This window comes from Leishmania infantum, chromosome 15 (assembly GCF_000002875.2).
Source record: "Leishmania infantum JPCM5 genome chromosome 15".
NCBI lineage: Eukaryota > Euglenozoa > Kinetoplastea > Trypanosomatida > Trypanosomatidae > Leishmania > Leishmania infantum.
This window is the reverse complement of record NC_009399.2, coordinates 393,143-413,111: the sequence shown is the minus strand read 5'-3', so window position 1 is coordinate 413,111 and position 19,969 is coordinate 393,143. Positions and strand designations below refer to the sequence as shown.

The 19,969-nt window shown below is 64.2% G+C and overlaps 4 protein-coding genes across 4 annotated transcripts; all 4 read left to right on the top strand.

Annotated features, from left to right (window-relative positions):
- Positions 1 to 1,104: 1,104 nt before the first annotated feature.
- LINJ_15_1000 (conserved hypothetical protein) lies at positions 1,105 to 4,722 on the top strand (the record flags this gene model as incomplete). Its single annotated transcript, XM_001464396.1, has 1 exon — positions 1,105 to 4,722. One exon carries the CDS (start codon positions 1,105 to 1,107, stop codon positions 4,720 to 4,722), a length of 3,618 nt encoding a protein of 1,205 aa, XP_001464433.1.
- An 895-nt stretch (positions 4,723 to 5,617) lies between these two features.
- Positions 5,618 to 6,181, top strand: LINJ_15_0990 (calmodulin-like protein; the record flags this gene model as incomplete). The annotated part of the gene is made up of 1 exon (XM_001464395.1): positions 5,618 to 6,181. The coding sequence occupies one exon, from the start codon at positions 5,618 to 5,620 to the stop codon at positions 6,179 to 6,181; it is 564 nt and encodes a 187-aa protein (XP_001464432.1).
- Positions 6,182 to 8,487: 2,306 nt separating this feature from the next.
- On the top strand, positions 8,488 to 10,983 carry LINJ_15_0980 (putative protein phosphatase 2A regulatory subunit; the record flags this gene model as incomplete). Its single annotated transcript, XM_001464394.1, has 1 exon — positions 8,488 to 10,983. One exon carries the CDS (start codon positions 8,488 to 8,490, stop codon positions 10,981 to 10,983), a length of 2,496 nt encoding a protein of 831 aa, XP_001464431.1.
- A 1,185-nt stretch (positions 10,984 to 12,168) lies between these two features.
- LINJ_15_0970 (conserved hypothetical protein) lies at positions 12,169 to 19,785 on the top strand (the record flags this gene model as incomplete). The annotated part of the gene is made up of 1 exon (XM_001464393.2): positions 12,169 to 19,785. The coding sequence occupies one exon, from the start codon at positions 12,169 to 12,171 to the stop codon at positions 19,783 to 19,785; it is 7,617 nt and encodes a 2,538-aa protein (XP_001464430.2).
- Between the last annotated feature and the right edge of the window lie 184 nt (positions 19,786 to 19,969).

Below are 19,969 nucleotides of genomic sequence, written 5' to 3'. Positions count from 1 at the left end.
ATGGACATGACCGAGTGACGAAGTAAGCGCGCTTGCGGGCGCGCGTGAGAGAGAGAGCGAACGATCTTCTGTCATCATCTTGTGTGCGTGTGCATGTGTGCTCGCGCGTGCATTCTTTCTGTTTTCGTTACGATCACCAATGATGATATGCCCACCTGCCTCCCTCCCTCTCCGGCTTGTCTCTCTCCCTCTCCCTCTCGTCCGGGTCCGTACGCACAGCGCCGCTTCTTTCCTCATTTCACTCTGAAAGACGAACGAGACGATAACGGTGGTATCGCAAATATTGTTGGGGGGAGGGAGGGCGAAGTGGCGTGTCTCCAAGTCTTCGCCCTCTTGGGCATCCCTCCGCCCTCTTGCTGCAGCTGCCTGCCTTTTGTTGCTCATGTTTCGCTGTGGCTTCATCACCTCCCCTCCCCCTCTCACTCTCTCTACCCGCCTCACCACCACTCCCACCGCCGTGGACATGCTTGCGGATCTGGACGCCCATCTCCTGCATGAGCGCAGCCTTTCAGCGTGTGCACCCACGCACACACCTTTCTCTCGCCCACGGACTCGATGTCTTTCCCTTTTCACCTCTCGCTCCCTCCTCCTCCTCGTCTAACCGCGCTCCGTATCGCGGATCGCGTGTGGTAGGACCCTACACGACCGCCCCCCGCCGCCACGCGGCACCACTGCACAGCACCACCTACTCATCTTACCCTTCTTCTGTTCTGCATGTCTTTTTTGGGGGCACGCAAGGAAAGCGCTGCGCCACTTGTTTCGTTTCGCAGCTCTTCCACGGGAGCAGGCTGCGCGTGCGTTGTACAGGTCCGCGTGCGTGCCGTGCGTAAGTGCCCCTTACGCTTCCCCCACCACCGTAGAGACGCACGACGGTAGAGGGGCACAACGACAGACAGACCTGACGCCGTTGTCTCCTTGAGAAAAGGGCAAACCATACATACATATATATCAGACGCTTCTGTACGGCTGCACCCCCCCCTCCTCCTCCTCCTCCTCCATCCCCCCTCCCTCTCTCGATACGCCTCGAAAAGCGTGCAAAGTAATAGGGTCGCCTCAGCCGCGAGCTGCAGCCTGTGCACCATTCGCCCCCCCCCCGCCCACCCTATGCGTCGCGCATCCGCCGCACCTGCGATCGATGCCGCGATAGATGTAGCGGACCCGCGCGTCGCGCCTGCGGTGCAGCAGCTCTCTGCCGTCGCCAAGCGTGTATACGCGGTGTGGCAGCGAATGGGCATCGCCTCGCGCGACCGGCAGCAAAAGTGGAATGCGTTTCTCTTCGGTGCTCTCCTGCCCTTTCTCGACGACTTCGGCGCCCTGCAGGAGGCCGCTGAGTCCAACGCGGCTGCGGAGAACGACGCACTGCTGCGGGACGTGTGCCACCTCGCCGTGAGGCTGGATGAAGCGCCGCGGCAGCCGGAGGTGGCGTCGATCGTGTCGCTACTGAGAGAGCACTACGCACAGACGCAGCAGCGGCACCCGTTCGCCGTCGACGGAGGCAGGAGTAGCAACAGGGGCGATGAAGCGGGGTCACTGGACACGGCATCGGAGTCGGCGGCCGCTCGGCGGAGCAACGGCGACGTTGGTGGCGATGCGGAAGCAGGCATCTCCCCGTCACGCGGCAAAGAGTTTATGTATCTCTCTCTCCCCTCTTTCGTCACACTCATCAACGCCTCGTGCCCGTCGGGGCAGCGTGGCGAGAACGACGACGAGCAGCACCAGCAAGAGCGCGCCCATCAGGGAGGCGGCGTGGGCTTAGAGGCCGATGAGGGCAACGGCGAGCAGGGAGCAAACTTCAGCGGTGGCGATGCGCACATCGCCGCGGCTCATGCCCTGCGTCGCCTGCTTCACAACAACACTCACGAAGGCGTGCGTCGGCAACTGCAAGCGGAACTCGGGCGGCTACAGCGCCTCGCCGACAATCGGCTGCAAGTGCTGCAGCTGCTTTGCAAGCAGCGTGCGATGATCAACCGCAGCGCGCAGGAGCAGGTGGTGCTGCGTGCGGCGTATCGTGCCAAGTACCTCAGCAACGAGGAGGAAGGTGGCAGCAGCGAGCTCGGAAAGCGGGTCAGCCTTGATTGGGAATCTGCGGTGGATCGACGGCTGCAGACAACTGTCGCCGTTGGCGCGACGTCCACGCGCTCCTCCGGCTTCGTCTCGCCGCTGACATCGCCCAAGACGTCCGGCGTCGCTGCAGCCTTGGTAGCGCCGTCAAGCGACAAGTGCGAAGAGAGCAGCAGCAGCTCTGGTGGCAATGAAGAGGCAGACGCCATCGCGTCTCTTATCAACCGCCCCACAACCTCGCTGCAGGACGCCACGCGCGAGGAACTGCAGCTGCTCTTGTGTGCTGCCTCGTGCTCCCTCGACACACAGTACAGCTTGAGTGGCGGCGACAGCAACGTCGATCACGCGCCGCTCAAGCACGGCGGTGAAGGCGAGCTAGGTAGTTCGGCGTGGCCGACGCGCAGCTCTACAACAGTGACGACGGAGGCACGCATCACCGCACAGACAGCGACGTCGTCCACCGGCGTCCTCGCCGCAGCCAAGGGCGCTGGTGTTCACGCCAAGACGGTAGTGAGGAGCCCCGTTGGCACGCCACCGGGCGAGGCGGCGCGCGCGACGGTGCTGGAGGTGGACGTGTCGAGCATAACTGCATACGGCACCCACCAAGATCTCACTCTCACGCGCATTCAAGCCGAAGCCGAGGCCATTGTACGCAGCATCGACGAGCACAACTGTCTCATGCAGCTGGAGGCGCAGGAGGAGCTGCACGCACTCGACACGCTAGAGGTGTTGTGGCGGGCCATGTCTGTGCAAAGGCCCTCTCCAAAGGCCTCGTCACCCTTTTCCCTTCCGCGCCGGTGCAAGGAGGAGGCGGAGAGCCAAGGCAAGGCCAGTGGCTCTATCCATAGCAACAGCCCTGACGAGAGTGCCGTCGCATGGCATGCCAAGACCTCTATCTGCTCGCCGCCTCTCGCCCCTTTCAAACCGGAGCCGTACAGGCAAACGACGGAGGAGATAGTCGCGCGGTACAGGCAGCTGCACGCCGCGTACGTGGCGGATGTGGCCGCGCAGCAGCAGCAGCAGCCGTGCCCTGCAGCCGGCGTGGAACTGCTTCACGCGATGCCGACGCCGCCGCCATCGCTGAAGAGCAGCACGAGACTCACGTCATCGGCGGCGGTGGATGATAGCGACAGCGCCCGTGAACAGAAGAATGCGCACCGGACGGGCGGCGGCTTGTACCTGCCGCCAGCTGTCCGCCAAGTCCTGCGCGCCGCCTCGTACGCGCCGGTGCTGGACTACGTCCGCCGCGCTCGAGCTGCCTTTCAGGCTCACCTCAGCACACAGCAGGACATCCTGGTAGAGAAGACAATGGGCCGGCTGCGCGACGTCTACGAGGCCTACTACGCGGCGACGGGCGACAAGACGTACGCGGTGGCACCGGACGGGGAGCTACGCGTGGCGATGGAGGAAGAACTACTGGAGACGTTCCAGTCAGAGGAGTCGGCGGTCCCCGCGGCACGACAGCAGCAGCGGAGCGATGAGGTCAACGAGGAGAATGCAAGCGTTGTCGAGGCGCGTGAGGCGGCGGCCGTCGCTGCACCACCACCACCATCGTCGCCGTCTGGCAAGGTGCTCCTCAGCTTTCAGCGCCACCTGACCGCGTGCCAGCAGGTGCGGGAGCAGGCGGCGGACGAGATTGAGTTTTTGCGTCTGCGGCTGCATATCATCGAGCAAGCCGCGCCGCTGGTGCACAACTATCAGGAAATTGTCCGGGAGGAGGCTGAGATGCGCGCCACGAGCCGCGAGCGGCTCTTGAATAAGAAGGTGAACATGGCGAAGCAGCTGCTGCAGGAAGAGAAAGCGCGGCGGCGCGTGGCCAAGGAGCTTCCCCGCATTGTGAACCACTTGAAGGAGCTCGTCGCGGCGTGGGATGCCCTGCAAGCCGCCACCGACCCGCGCGAGGACACCGCGGATGTGGGTAGCTGCCACAACATTGGCCCTGATGCCCCGGTGTCGTCTCCACCAACATCGGCCAAGGCGGAGCTGTGGATCCACGGTCAACGTGTGCGGGACCTGCTGACAGCTTCGCAGAGCACAGCGGCACCGCTCGTTTCGCGCGTGCGCGGTCGCAGTGCGTCGAGCCCGCCGCCCTTGCGGTCACATCCACCTGTCCGCTCCGTCTCCCCAGTCCCCCCGGCACTCGTACGACACCGCGTAGAGAAGCGACTCGCAGGCCCTGATCGCGGGGCGTCGGCACACCCCTCCCGAAAAGGCTCACCGACGCCAGCGCACACGCCTCTCTCCCGCCGCGGCACGACGCCTTTAGTGGCAGCCTCTGCAGCGTCGCAGCCTCTCCCGGGGCGCCACCGGGCGGCTGGGGTGAGCAACAGAGGTGGGAAGAATGGCGCAGCGTCCGCAGAACGACCTGGTGACCCTCTGCGATCCCACAACAACACTACATCGCCTGCGGTACGGTCGCACACACCGCCCCGCTCGCAGCCGACAGCGCGCTCGCACAAGCCTGCCTCCTTCAGACCCCTACCGCCTCTAGTGCCATCCAGCTCCCCACCGCCGCTGTTGCCACATCGTGGCCTCTCCCCTGTCTCCTCTAACAGGAACCTGCAGACGCATAAGAGGATCGCCCACCCATCCACGAGCTCCTCACCCTCGTCAAAATCAGCCACCACCACCACAAGATTCGACAGAGCACCCGTTGCTTAACGGAACGGGGTTCGGGTGGGCACGTGTGTCTGTCGGTGCTGCATGCACTACGGCCTTGCATCGTCTCTGCGTATCCGCTTTTCGGCGCCCACTTACTAGAATGGTTGCTGCTGCTGCTGCTGCTGCTGTTGTTGTTCTTCACCTTCCCCACCCCCAACACACACGCACACTCATCTCTATTCTCCCTCTCACAGATAGAGAGAGGGGACAAGGCACGGGTGGGGAGGGGCAGCACACACGAACAGCGCACACACCCTCCCTCTCCCCCCCCTCTTCCTGTACCCATAAATTCCTCCGCACACCCTCCCCCTTTTCGTGCGCCTCTTCGTAGATCCATGCTTTTCCCGTTGTTTCGCCCCAACCCGCATATCCCGCCCCTCGCCGCAGGCCTTGCCTGCCGCACACGATGGGAAACGTGCCCAGCGAACGCCGTTTCCTTGGCGGTGGTGATGGTGGGCACCTCTCCTCCGCCCTCTCCCTCAAACCGCTGTCAGATCGGTGCGCGAGGTCGACCTCGCCGAGGCAGTGCGCCCGTGCGTATCTTGCCCCGCGCGTGGAGAGAGGAGGGAGGGAGTGCCACTCGTGGCAGTGGATGAATGATGGCGAGCGATGAAGCACCTTCATGAAAAGTCTCTCCGTGCACCTCTTCCGGTGCGATGCTGACATGCATGTGTCAGCTGCCTCCTCCTCTCCGTCTCAGTGCGTGAGTACCTAGGCCCTACCCGTAACCCCTACCCCCGCACCACCACCACCTCGGCACACCACGAGGTAAACGATCGGAAGCTCCACAGTTATATATATACACACACGCTCACACAGCGCACCACCTTACGTCATTGAGTGCCATCACCGCTTTATCTTCCTCACTACTCGCCACCTGATCGTAGTGCCCGTCATGGCCGCACCGGAAGCAGCGACCGCCGCAGCTGCAGCTTCGCCGGCGGCCGGCAACTTCGCAGTGCCACTAGAGTGGAGCTCGACGTGGAACCTCTTCGACGAGCGGCACACTGGGTCGGTGTCGCACATTGACCTCAAGCACATCTTGCGCAGCCTCGGGCGCCGCTACACGGAGGCGGAGCTCAACGATCTCCTACGGCCCTTGCCCAACCCTGCCTCGTACGACGCATTCATAAAGCTGATGCAGCAGCCGTACACGGGGCCGACCGAGGAAGACCTCGTGACAGCGCTGCGCGCCTTCGACGTCGGGGACTCGGGCCGGCTGAAGCTCTCTGAACTCATTACCCTCCTCACGACGCTGGGGGAGAAGATGCCGGAGGCCGACGTGCGGCAGCTACTCGCCGAGGTGCCGACAGATGAAAAGGGACGGGTGCGCATCGACGAGCTGGCGGCGTACCTGTGTACCCCGGTGCCCACCACGACGCCCGACATCATAGAGCTGCAGAGGCAGCTGGGGCAGGCGCAATCAACAGCTGGCGCACCCGTGACCAAGAGCATCTAAGGGCACCTGTGTTATAGTGAAGGTGAGGGCGGCAGAGACATACACGTCAAGCTCCACTCCCCCCACCCACCCCGCCAGCCACGTGTCCTTTCGCTCGGTCTCTTTCTCCCACACGTCTGCCCATGTGATCGCTGATGGTGCACACACACACACAGACACAGAGACACATACCACCGCCGATGTCCCTCCAGCCGCATGTTGTGCGCTTCCTTCGCGCGTATAAGGGTTCGTCTCGGGCGGTGCTACACACACGCACTCTCTCATGTACATACGCAGAAAATATTGCCCCGGTGGTACGGATAGACGGAAACTACACACACACTCAGAGAGAGACATCAGGGCACGCGTGTACGCACATACGCGTGCGTGAGCGCCCTGTGTCTGCCTCCCTCCCTCTCTCCCTCTCGCCGCACTGGGCGGAAGCACGGAAACGAACGCTGCGGGAAAGGGGTGAGCGAGCCATTTCTTGTCTGTTGCGTGTTCTTGGGTGTTGTCGGATGACAGGCCGACTGATCTGTACGTCAGCGTCCTCTGATGGGTGTTGACCCCCCTCCCTCCCTCTATGCACACACACACGCGCAAACGCCTTACCGGTCCACCATGCTTCTCCCTCCCTTATGACCACCTCAATTCCCCTCTCCCTCACTCTTCCCGTTCATCCCTCTTGGTTTCCCTCCTTTCCCTGTGCTGATGTTCGTCTGTCCGCGCGCTTTCTTTGCCGTGTGCGATGGCACCGGTGACCTCCCCCCCCCCAATACGTGGCGACCGCATGCGCTTGGCGTGTGTGTATGTGTGTGTGTGTGTGTCGGCAACGACGGCCGCGCAAAATGCCCATTCCTTTGTGGATTCTCACTCCACACACGCGTACCGGAATAGCTCTGCCCATCCATTAAGGAGCTCCCTACCGTATCCATCACTAAATGGTTCTGGTGCACACACGCTCACGCTTCCTTTCCCAACCAACATCGACTAATCCCTTTCCCTCCTCCATCCCTTCCCCTGCACCTGCAAAGCCTTCCCTCGCATCCACTCCTCCAGCACACGCACGCACACACTTCGCCACGCGCCTTTCATCGATCCGCGGCCGACGCACGTGCACACCCACCACCTGGCGGAAATCTGTGTGTGAGCTGTCGAGTGCGCCTCTGGGGCTGTGGGCTCATCCACGTAGACACAGCACCGGCGAGGACCTTTACTCTTGCACTTCCTTCTCACCCACCCCCCCACGCCGCCGTTGCCCCCGTTTACTGTATTCTTCTTGTTGTGCCTGCCTGTCTCTGTACAGAGACACCTCACTCAAACGACGGACGCACACGCGCCGTCACGCGCGCGCGAGCATCGGTGCATGTATTAAACCCTATGGCAGTCACCAACACCATCAGCGCGACTGCCATACCGATCTCCCCACCCTCCTCGACCTCTCCCTTCCCCTGACCATCCGGCGTTGGGCACGCGCGCTTGTGTACAAGCGAGGCGACTTCCTTGGCGTTTGCCTTTGTTGTTGTTGGCGTCGTCGTCGTCGTTCTGTCCGCTGGGCGCCCTCCAGCCCTCTCGCCCGTGTGATGCGAGAACTCCCCACGTAGTGGGCGTGCGCAAGAGAAAGTGAAACACGACGAAGGCGGAGCTGCGGCGCACGGCAATCGCGGATTTGGCTGACGTCGCGATCCTCCTCCCTCCCTCCCTACGTATCTCCTCAGGAGAGAGAAGCCAGGCGCAACGCGTATCCACGCATCACCACGTAGAAGGGCGCAGCTTGCACAGACAGACAGACACACATACTTGTGTGTGTGTGTGTGTGTAGATACTCTCGCGATAGAGCAGCTGTGACAGTTAAACTCACGCCACAACGTAACAGGGTGAGCGTGAGAAAGAGAGATAGACGCGCCCGTGCCAGCTAGAGGGGGAGCGGCAGACGCCTTCACCGACTCGTGAACGCATCCTAAGGCGCGGTGGCGCCAACGCCCGCCCTCTGCAAACGTCAATAGTGCGCTATGAGCCATGAGGACCCCAACCGGGCCGCCTGGGGTACGGGCGCCACCGGCACGACCGTGGCGTCGCCACCGCTGCTAAGTTCGCTCTCCGCCTCCCCGTCGACAGCGTGTAGCAGCCACGAGTTCCGCACGCCGTTTAGCATATCGGCCTCCAGCATCGCAGCACGCGTCGCATCGCCAACGCCGCTGCCAGCGAACTGCGGCGACAGCGAGGCGGCGAACTACCGCACCACCTCACCACCGCTGCGAGAGGGGGAGGCGCGGCGAACTTCCCCGTGCACCTCCCCGTCCCCGCTGCCGGCCTCCCCGGCAGACATGAACAGCGGCAGCAGCACACCGCACGAGGACGCACTCGCCACCTCGGAATCTTCTTTGTCTTCCTCTCCGACGGAGCCGCCAAGGTTTCAGACACTGCTGGTGTCACCTCCATCAACGCCGTCGACGCCCGCATCGCCGTACCCAGATCCAGAGCCGTCCGCGCAGCCGTTAGGCGCGACCAGCCTCGGTGGTGCGAGTGCCGTCGCCGTCAACGCGAGTCTGAACGGCGTATCTGGGGGTGGTAGCGGGGGCTCCTCCTCTCCTAATACGTCACCGAATAGTGCAGCCGCCAGCGGCAACCCGCGACGCTCGCTGAACGCCGCCTTCACGCTCAGCCCGCGCACCGAGAGCGACGTGGAGGTGTCCGTAGAGTGCAACAACGACGCGTCAAGCGTGTGCTTCGACCTGGACCGGCATGACCCGCCCATCAAGCAGTACTACAACCTCGGCAGCTTGGAGGAGCGTCGCACCTTTGTCACGGAGGGCTGTGTCGCGGCGGCGCGGAAAATGTCCACACAGCGCATCCTCGATCACCTGTTGCCGGCGCTGCTCACGGCATTCGAGGCGGACGACTACGGTGAGTCCTTCGACGACTGCGCCCCGTGCATCGCGCGTGCACTGCCGCACATTGTGGCATGCATGGAGACGCGCACCACGGCCAACCTCACCTATTTCATGGGCCTCATCATGGAGCTGTGCTGCTCCGCGGAGGGGCTCGTCGCCAAGGTGATTACGACATCCCTGCAGGCCATCTTCGAGATGGTAGAGGACGCTGTGCTACTCGAGCTGTTCCTGCCCTTTGTACTGACGATGCGCGTATCCTTCTGGAGTACACCGCGCGTCGTGGCAGCCGGGCTGCTCGGCTACCTCGCTATGCGGCCGGCCGTGCTGCAGGCAAGCGGGCTGAGCGTTACGGACATGTTCAACTACTACGCGGAGTGCAGCAGCGACGCCTCGGCGATGGTCCGCGCGGCCGTCGTCATGTCTCTGCACGACTGGGTGCGTGTCGCGGCCGTGCATCGGCTCACGCTGGCCGAGATGCCGCTGCCGCTGCTGAAGAGCCTGGCCACGGACGACCTCAGCGATACTGTTCGCTACCTTTTGATCGAAGAGGTGGTGAAGCTGGCGCAGATGATCGGGCCCAAGTCGACGTCCAAGTACCTGCTCAGCACCTTCGTCGGCGCGTACATGGACCCGAGCTGGCGTGTGCGCTACACGGCGGCGAATCGGCTTGGCGCGATGGCAGCGTTGGTGCTGAACGCCGACGACTTGGAAGTGGTTCTAGAGACGCTCGCGCGTGACGAGGAGCCGGAGACGCGCGCGGCTGTGGCACGGCAGCTGGAGTTGATGGTGCAGCACTGCAGCAGCGAGGTTGTCCAGCACTCCTGTGTCCCTGTTGCCGTGGCCCTGTCCCAGGATGCCGATCCAGTCGTGCGTCGCAGCGCGGCTCGCCATTATCACTGCTTTATATTTGGCAGTGAAGAAGTGGTTCGCACCATGTGCAAGGCGCTTCGGGCACTGATGCAAGACGCGGTCTTCTCTGTGCAAGAGAACGCTATAGAGAGTCTGGGCGATCTGGTGCCGGCGATTGAGGGGAGTGTGCAGGCAGCTGTGCAGCATGTGGCGCTAGGTAGTGCCGGAGGCGGCAGCGGAGTGGCGCACTGGCCGTCTAACTCATCTCGCGGCTCTGCCTCGCGGCGGCAGCAGGCTTCAACGTCGGCCTCGGCGCACAACCGCGGTAGCCGTCACAAATCGCCACACCTCTCCTCGCGACTCGCCAGTGGTGCGGCGGCCGTTAGTGGGCCAGCCGGTGCGGGGGAGGCGAACGTCGCCCTCACACGGAAGCGTGCCGACGCGATTGTGCGCTCCTTCATGACGGAGGTGCTGAACCTCGGCGAGTCGCGCAACTGGCGCATCCGCAACGCGGTGGTGCGTATCGTGCACCACTTCTGCAAGGTCCTCAGCCCTGACCAGTTCCGGCCCCTCACCAAGATGCTCTTCATCGCCCTGCACGACCCCGTCAGCACCGTCCGCTCGCAGGCGGTTCGCACGCTGAAGGAAGTGGCGGCAGCCTACGGCGGCGAGTGGGCTGCTCAGACGGCAACGGAGCTGCTACAGTCTGACACGCTTGCCCCGACGCGCGCTGTGAGCTATATGTGGCGGGTTGTGATGATCCAGTGCCTGGAGGTGCTGCTGCCGGCAGTGAGCGAGCTCAGCCCGCGCGAGGTGCGGCGGCAGCAGCTACTCGCGACGACGCTGCCGCTGCTGCGCGACTATGTCACCGACCGCGTGCCGAATGTGCGCCTCGCGGTGGCGCACGCGCTGCCCTGCTGGTACTCCTGGTTCGACGTAACAGAGACGGAGCGGGCGGCGTACAATGCGGCACTCAAACAGCTGCAGCAGGACGCGGACATCGACGTCCTCAACGCCTCGCACAAAATATCGTACAACAGCGGCAGCAGCAACAACGTCGCGGGCGGTGAGGCGCGCTGATGGACAACGGTGGCGGAAGCATCGCGAGCTCACAGAAGACGGTATAGGGGAGGGACAAGACAGAGACAGAGACAGAGAGGGATGAGGCGGGTGGCGAAAAGGGCGGCGGCGGCTGACATGGGCCCCTCCCTTTGTTATACTCCTCCGCCCTCCCCCTTTCCCCTGCATGTTGCCGTAGCGCACCACCTCGCCGCCTCCCTCATGCGCTCCTTCTCCGCTCTCGTGCGGTCCATCTCTCTGCCCTCTTCCTCCTCCTCTAGCTCGGCCCTTTGTTGTCGTTCTTTCCCGTTTTTCGGTTCGAGGCTTTACTGGCGTGTTGTCACGCGCGCATCACCGATGATCATGTTCATTGTTCTCTCTTCTCTTATTGCTGGCGGTTGCGCCCTGTGATGGGTGCCGGCGAGTGCTGTGACACTTTACTGCTCGTGCAGTTGTCCCACCCCACCTTCTCAGCTTTCCCGAGCTTGCGTGCGTATACGGGTGTGTGTTCGCCAAGGCCGCTTCCTTCTCTCTATGTGTCGGTCTTATCGCGCATACGGGCCGTAAAGCACACGTGCGATGTGCGTACACACACAAACACGCGTCGACACGCTCACACGCCCACCTCTTGCCGCTGCAGGTGTAGCACGTGGTTTCACCACCGATTTATGATTGCGTTCATGGGCCTCTCTCTCTCGTTGTATTCGTCAACTGCAAGTACAGTGTCACTGTCTTTCGTATCTCGCCGACCCGCTGATCAGCCGCACCTCCCTCCCTCAACGAGGCACTGTTGAGAGCGTTGCGGAGGGGGGAGGCGGGCATGCGTGTGTACAAGTCTGGTTCGGATAAGGAGAGATTGCCTCTTCTTACGTGCGCTCCACTGATGTCTGCGCTGGCGCGCACGTGCACGACGTCCTCCAACGTGCCGAGCACTCGAGCACGCCAGCGCAGACCGTCATTCCTCCGCCCTTCACCAATCCTCTCTCTTCCCTCCGCTGCCTTCTGTTGCGGCAGGCATATACCATCTACGCCATACACACATCCGCGGCCCTGCACAGCACTAGCCGCCGCTGTCGCAGGCACGCGAAGCCAGGGGGGAGGGGGCTCGAGCACAGAGCGAAGGAGAGAGAGAGAGAGAGACTCGGCGTGACAGCGTTGGCAGTTGATTGCTTCGCCTGTCTGCATGCAGGCGTGCCGTGCCAGAGGATGCACGTGCCACCACCGCAGAGGGCAAAGCCCGAGGCCTCGCAGCCGCCCAGCGGCAGCCCACCCCTCTCCTCCTCCGAGCCAGCGGCCGTACACCTGTACGACCTCGATACCGTCTTTCTCTCCAAGACCGTCGTGTCTTTGACCGACGTCTTCACGAACTCTACAGATGGCCCCTTCGACCTGTCGCCTCTGTGCGCCCCGCAGCAGCAAGGCGTGGAGGAGCAGCAGCGGCTTCAACAGGCAGCTGCCACAACAGCCTCGTCCCCCTACACGGGTGATGCGCACTGCTCGCCTTCAGCAACCGGTGCAACATCCGCGCACATGTGCTCAGCAAGTCTGCCGTTCTCTGGCGGATCGGCGCCGTTCACGTCCTCGTCGCCCAAGCTCGCCGCATGGCGCAGGTCAAATCGTGCGGCGGCGCTGCGACCGAAGGCCGTGGCACGCGGCGCGGACGGGCAGTGGCGCACCGTCTCTGCCGACCGCGGTGCGTCTGCGGGCTCCGCCTTCACACCTGCCTGCAGCAAGCCGCCGTCGCAGGAGGCTCACGCACGAATGCTGCTCGTCCCGCTCGACTCCTACCACTTCCTCCTCGCCTACCACGACGTCGACGTGGCCGGGCAGTTGCGCGGCCGCTGCGACAAGCGGACCGCGATGGCGACCGTGGAGCGCCTCTCCGCCGCCTCGCCTGGATGCCGGCCCCCGCGCAGCGGCATTTGTGTGGTGCGACGCCTAGAGGGAGATCAGCGGGGCGCCACCAAGGCATCGTCAGCCGCCACGGCAGCGCTAGCAGGCGCCGCATCGGCGACGCGTCCCACCCTGTCCCGCATCGCGCATGGCCTGCCGCTGGACGCCTTCGATGGTTGGGTACGCGACTACACCGCCTACGGACTGTCGTGCAACGAGGCGGTTCTGCGTGCAGCGTGGGAAGACAAGACGCGCGAGCGCGCCGAGGGCACTTTGGCAATGCCGGCTGGGGCCGTGGTGGAGGTTGGAGAGTCGGCGGCCCCTGAACACGAAGCGGCAGGTGGAGGCAGAAGCGGCGAAGAGTGCCGTGTTGCGTGCGGCGGCAACAGTCGTTGCGACAACGTCGGTGGGGTCCACATTGGTGTCCCGCCTGCAAGCTGTGGCGCAGAGGCAACGGTCGAAGGAGCGGCAGCACTGGCGCCGAAGCTGTCTGATGCGCCGGCGGTGTTGGTGCCCGCCGATGGAGCCGCGGTGGGGGAGGGCAAGGGCGCGGCCACATTCGCATCTCCTAACGCAGAGAGAGCGGCGATGGTCTCCCCTTCGTTGGATCGACTGCACTGCAGCAGCACCACAAGCTCCTCATCAGCCGCCACGCCAACCCCATCGCCGCCCACCGCGAGGAGCGAGGAGGGTGGCAAAGTCGGTGGCGCCGTGTCAACCACGATGTCAGTTTCACTGGCGTCCACCGCTGCACAGCAGCAGCAGCAGAAAGATGTGCTGTGGGAAGAAGAGCGACAGCGCACCCAGCGGGCGGCAGCGCAACTACGGCACCGCTTCCTCGTCTCTGACGGAGCGCAGCACGCCATCTGGGCTCTGGAAGTGCGTCTGCCTGCCATGAAGGTGCGCGTGGTTTCACCTGCGGAGTTCTATGCACTGGAGGTGGAAGAGAGCGACGAGGAGGTAGTGCCAGCAGCTGCCAGGCACGGCGAGGATGATGGCAACGATGGTAGCCATGATGTGTCGGCGACACGCTGCGCTGCAGAAACACGAGAGGATCCTGCTGCTGCACCTCCGCCGGGACTGGCGCTTCCTCGCAGGAAGACAACGTCTGCAATCACGCACGGCCGCGCGGCCGTCTCAGGTCACCGCGACTCTGTCAAGGGCGCTCCCGGCACCGACGCATCGCGGCCGCGCTCGCCATCGCCGGCAGATCCGCTAGCGACCGCCGACACCGACGAAGCAGACGACCGTGGTGACTCCAGACCCGACGGCAGTGACGCGCGTCGCTGCTCCACGTCGGTGGCGACGCACCACGCCGGTGCCAGCTGTAGCACCCGGCGCTGCGGCTGCTCCGCCTCCTCGGCAAGTCCATCGCTGGCCATGGCGGAGGCGGTGCCCACGCCGCTGATAGGCGGCGCGCGCGGCTTCGTCGATGGACACTTCAGCGTTGCACGCTTTAATTCGCCGGGGTCGCTGTGCTGGCGCATCGACGAAGACGATGAGGAGGACAGCGAGAATGACGTCGCTGGTGGTGGAAGCGAAAGCGGAGATATCATCGATCATGCCGTGGCAGCAGCGTCGCAGGCGAATCATGAGCAGGGAAGCCGGGCACACACCAGGCACGGCCGCGTCGACCCCGTTTCGTACCTTCGCCGTCGCCGCCGCTGCACTGTTCTCTTCATCAGCGACATGGGCAACTGCGCGATTCGGTACGCCAACTTCCACAACCGCCTCGTGCGCACCATCACGGGCGTGGACGGCGTCCCTGGCTACCGAGATGGCAGCTGCGCGTCGTCGCTCTTGCGCGGAGCGACAGCACTGGCCTGGTGCTCCGCTGGTCTGCTCTTCACAGACGGGGCGAACAACGTCGTACGGCTTGTCACGAACATCTGCAAGCGTCGGACGCAGGGGCGCGAGCGTGGCAACAGCGAGAGCACAACAGAAGAAGGCCCTGGCATCCCGCTAGCACGCAGCGCCACACGCGCGACTGAGTCAGAGGTGCAAAGGCCAAGCGAGCTTGAGGTGCACCACGAGACCTCGACGGCAACGGAGCAGCCGCGCTGTGTCGGGGGCAAGCCGGCTGGCGACTCGCTCGGCACCCGCCTTGCCACAGCAACGGAGTCCCAGGACGGAGCGTTGCAAGAACTACCGCCCACACCGCCGTCATCGAGCCCTCTAACACCTACGCATGAAGGGGTGCCGCCGTCATCGACGTGGAAGCGCGACGGCCCGGCGGCCGCGATGCCGCGTGTTTGGACGCTGGCAGGTTGCACAAGGAACACCAATGCTGATCAGCAAGCGCACGCGGATGCAAGTCTGACGTCCTACGTCGACTGCGCCGTCCCGTCGCGAGCACGTTTCGGCTACATCAGCGACATGGCCCTGTGGACCGACGAGACTGGCGACACGCAAGTACTGCTAGTCGACCAGACCCACCACGCCCTCCGCATCCTGGACGTACACGGCGGCGTCTCCACCTACGTCGGGCCCTTGGACTACGAGGTGACGAGCATGGCCTCGCCGTCAACGACGAGTACCCCAGCGGCCGATTCGCTGCCACTAGGGCTTGTGTTTCCGTGCTGCCTAACTGTTGGCGCGCTCATCAAAGAGCGATCCCCGGCGCTGCTGAGCGCCGCCACTACCACCGCCGCTGCCACCATGATCACCCCTCAGCCCTACCTCTGCTCGTCCAGCCCGCTGCTCTTCACGGCAAGCGCTATAACAGGCGCCGTGTCGGTGCTGCTGCCCATCTCGCAGCGCAGTGCTCAGACACCTTGGAGCGTGCACGCGAACCAGCACCGACTGAATGCCGCGGAGATTAGAGAAGGAGAGGTCACGTGCAACGGCGAAAATGGCAATGTCTCGATGTTTGCCACCATCCGTAGTGCGCTTGAGCTGGGCGTGGCCACCGAAGGTCGTCGAATCATCGGCGAAGCCGCCACGCCCTCTCTCAAGCACGTGGTGTTAGGGTGGGCCGCGGACGAGGCTGACGGCGACGGGGTGGAGAGCACACGCGCAGCGCGTCGGCTGTTGCAGGTGGAGAGTGCGCAGCAAGCCTTGCAGTATCTTCGGCTGCGCTTCCCGTGGCTACTGCCGCCGTCCGTGCCGCAGCTGAGTACGCGCCTTGTTGCCGGCTGCGCCTGTCATGTATCCGGCAAGCGTCGCGGCGCCGCAGCCGCCGCCCCGGTAGCTGCACGCAACGCGGTCGGTCTTCCTTGCAACGCCGGCAGCGGCAGCCAAGGCGCTGGTGCATCCTCGGGTGTACTGCCGAACTGCGCCAAGCGGGAAAAGGGAGGCGTGGCCACGGTGACCTCGACCGCGCAGCAGCGGCGACGAGTGCTCTTTCAAAGTCCCCCGCGCCATCCTCCGATCATGACGCCCCGGTGCCCACCAGCCCAAACAGACGCAGCCGTGGCCGCAGCGGCGAAGGAGTTGGGGTCGCTGTTGCTCGAGCCGGCCCTGCTTTCCGCTACACCACCGCGCATGGTGGAGGTCCTCGACACGCACCTCGACGGTGTCCGTGGTGATGGTGCTGCGGCAGGCGATCCAGAGGCCCTTTATGCGAGTCGTAGTAGCCCACCCCGTGCCGTGTCGCCGCGGAGCTCCGACATGGACCCCAATATCGAGGAGGGCGAAGGCGACTCGCGACGAAGCAGCGCCGGCAGCAACCCTCTCCAGTCGGAGTGTAAAGAAGAGGAGGAGCAGAAGGCCGACGGTGGCGATGTGTGCGGTGGCCGCGTGGCGGCGAAGTGGCTGGCACCACCGCTGAAGAGTGTCTCTCGCTCCCCGAGCGGCAGCAGAAGCGGTGGACAGCAGCAGCAGGCTGTCGACCCCGCCACGTCTCCCTTAGCGCCACCTTCGCGCACCTACGCCGGACAATTCCAAGAGTGGACGCCAGAGCAGCGCCAACAGCGTCTGCGCAGCACGCAAGAAATTCTCATCTCCACAACGAGCGTCCGCACAAGCCCATGTGGGACGCCGTGTGCGCTGCACAAGCAGCAGCAGCATCAACAACAACAGGGGGAAGAGGATGATGGCAGTCCTTCACAATGGTGCCAGTCCGCAGCCCGTGGGTCGCCGCCGCTATCGTCGCCAATGTCGTCGTCGCGCCCGCGTGGCGAGCGAGCCGCATCCCCAAACAACCTGAGCGGTCGCGGCAGCCCACCGCTGACGCCGCGAGCGATGGTGGCGCACCAGCTCATGCAGCGCCGCCGCACCAGTCGAAGTAGCACTGCCCCGCATGCTGCATCAGTAGAGGGTGGTGCGAGACGGTCAATCAAGTGTAAAAGAACGGCTGTCGCAGAGGTCCATGATAACATCAGCCCAATACCGCAGGCGCCGCAGCAGCCGGAAGGCTCGGAAGGTCGTGCCGCGCCTGTGGAACCACTAGCGATGCCAGCTGTCCCTGATCGGCACCTCCTGCAGCCGTATCGCGCAGACCGGCCGTTGCACGACGCCTACGATGCGGCAGTGCGTCGACTGTTCCGTGTCTACAGTTATCTGGCGACCAAGATCGTTACGACGACAACGACAACGACAGCGAGCACTGCCCCTTTAGCCGCAGGAGTCGGTGCGGGTGCGGACCCGCGAATCGCTGCGGTGGGAAGTCGCCGTGGCAGAGCACCGTCGCCGTGGGCCACGCACCGGCCTCGCCAGGTGGAGCAGTACACCATGTCCTTTGCGGCCTTCTTTCGATTCGTCGTGCTCACCGGCTACGCCGACTACCTCGCCGAGGTGGCCGTTGCGGCGGTCACCGCGGCGGCGACGGGCGCGCCAGGCAAAGACGGCGCCGACGCTCGCGCCGCAGCCCGTGCGAGCAGCGCGCCGTCACCAGTGTCGCTGCTGTGTCGGCTTAGCCAAGTGCAACAGCGGCGAGGCGGCAGCAGCGGCGGCGCCGGGACACGGCGAGGGAGCGGCGCATCCGCGTCCCCGCCGACAGCGCCACCCGGGGCGGCAGCCGCAGTGACATCGTCGTCCTCGCCTTCCAGGCGCCCTACCCCCTCCGACGCGCTAGTGGTGCCGCTGGCCGCCACTGACGCCCGCGCCATTGCGGCGGTGCTGTACGCGTGTGGTGTGCGCCAGAAGGGCTACCATACAGTGACGCAGATGGACTTCCAGAGTTTTCGAAGAGCCGCGCTGCTGCTCCACACATGGACGCGTACGGCGACCTGCGCAGAGGCGGCGAGGAAGAGCGGGACAGCGGACGATGACGGTGTGCACAGTGGACGATGCAGCGCTCACCACCAGGCTGGCAGGCGGAACGGCACGGATGCCGCCGCCTTCGCCTACGTCGACACTGTTCCTTCACTAGACGCCCTCACGTCGGAGGAGGTGGTGGTTGCCTACGCGGATGTGTACGAGCGCGCCGTGCGTTGCATCCCGGCCCTGGCGATGTCATTTGCACCAGACGGCACCAACAGAGAGGAGGCGGACCACAACGTGGCCGAAGCGTGCGACAAGGCCAGGCAGCGTAGCGATGTGCCGCGGCAAGGCCGCCCAGTGAGCTCGATGCGCGCATCAGACAGAGCCCCATCACTGCTCGTGGCTGTGGGCACTGGCTCGCCAGGCGCGACGCCGTCGCACCTAAGCAGTTCCGAGGATGCGATGGGTGGCACTCATCACGGCGGCGGCTGTGCTGGTGGAAAAGCGGCAGGCGTGGATGAGGCCCTCACCCCGCCTATGTCGCCCATCGCCACCGCAGGAGCTGCTGATGACTTGTCCTGTTTCGCCCTAGACGGTGGTGACGCAACCATTCTCTTCCCACCCGGTGGGCTTACACCGCACGAAACCCTCGCCCTCGATGAGCTTCTGCGCCTCCTGCAGCGCAACGAATCGACGCTGCGGCAGCTCTTTGAGGCTTACAGCGTGCCAATCACCGTACACCGTTCACCGCAGTACGAGGCACCGTCGTCCGCAGCAGCCGCAGCAGCCGCAACCTCGAGCCCGAGCTCATTGCTCACGAGTAGTCCGGAACTCTCGCTGGTCCTCGGCGACGGCGGGAGGGCAGTGGCACGGCAGCCGCGATACACGTCAGGGAAGCCGTTGGCGTCCGTGCATGTCGACGCATCACCAGAAGCTGCACGCTATCCGGTGGTCGTGCACCGCAATCGTCAGTCTGCGGCCAGAGCTCGCGCCACGTCGTCTGCAATGGCCGCTGCGGCAACAGCTGTAGCACCGCTGGACGTCGTGCATGACTCCACCGACCTGTCTGGCGTCTCGGCACGGCAGCAAGACGTATCATGGAAGGTACAGCAGCTCTACACCATGAGCTCTGTAGAGAACAAGGAAGCCTACGAGCGCACGAGTCGCGTGCTGCGTGTGATGCCCTTTAAGCTGTTTGTAGATCTCTGGCGCACACTGGACGTGTTCCCTTCGCTGATGGGCACGGGGGCGATGCAGCAGACTTTTTGCGATGCGCTCACCACGCCCTTGCTTCGCGGCTTGACGTCGTCACCAGGGAACACATCGGGCGCGCTGCTTCAAGCGCAAGAGCAGCCGCCACGACCGTCCTGCACTCGCTCTGATACCCTACCCAACAGACGCACCGTCGAGCTGTTGTGCGCGCATGGCGGGCTGCCCTACGCCTGCTTCGTCGAGTCCTTTGTCCGTGTGGCCCTCACCGTCTTCTCCCATACGGTGGACCGGATCGCCTACCCGACGGCCACTGCGAAGACGGCCGGGTTGATGCAGTGGTGCAACAAACAGGTCACTCTAGGCCTAGTGGCGAAGCGAGTGCAGCAGCAACTCCGTGTCCTGGTGGCCGGGGGGCACGGATCGAGCAGGGGAGCCTCGATGGCGCCGTCTGCAGCAGCGGCAGCGGCATCAGCGTCATGTGCGACGCGAGCCGTGGGCGTCTTTCCCGACCAGCTGCGGCTCTTCCGCGTGCCAACAGCGCCAAAGGCGAGCGCAGCACCACCAGAGACAGGTTGAAGTACGGCTGCACAAACGAAGGGGGCGGGGCCGCACTCAGGGAATGTGCTGCCCCCTCCTCTGCCCTCCCGCCTCCGTCCCTCCCTCTCCACACTCCTACACACTCTGCCTGTCAACCACCTTCGCTGTTGCCTATACATACATCCTCCTTTAGATCGTTTTCTTTGCTTGTGTGTAGATGTGG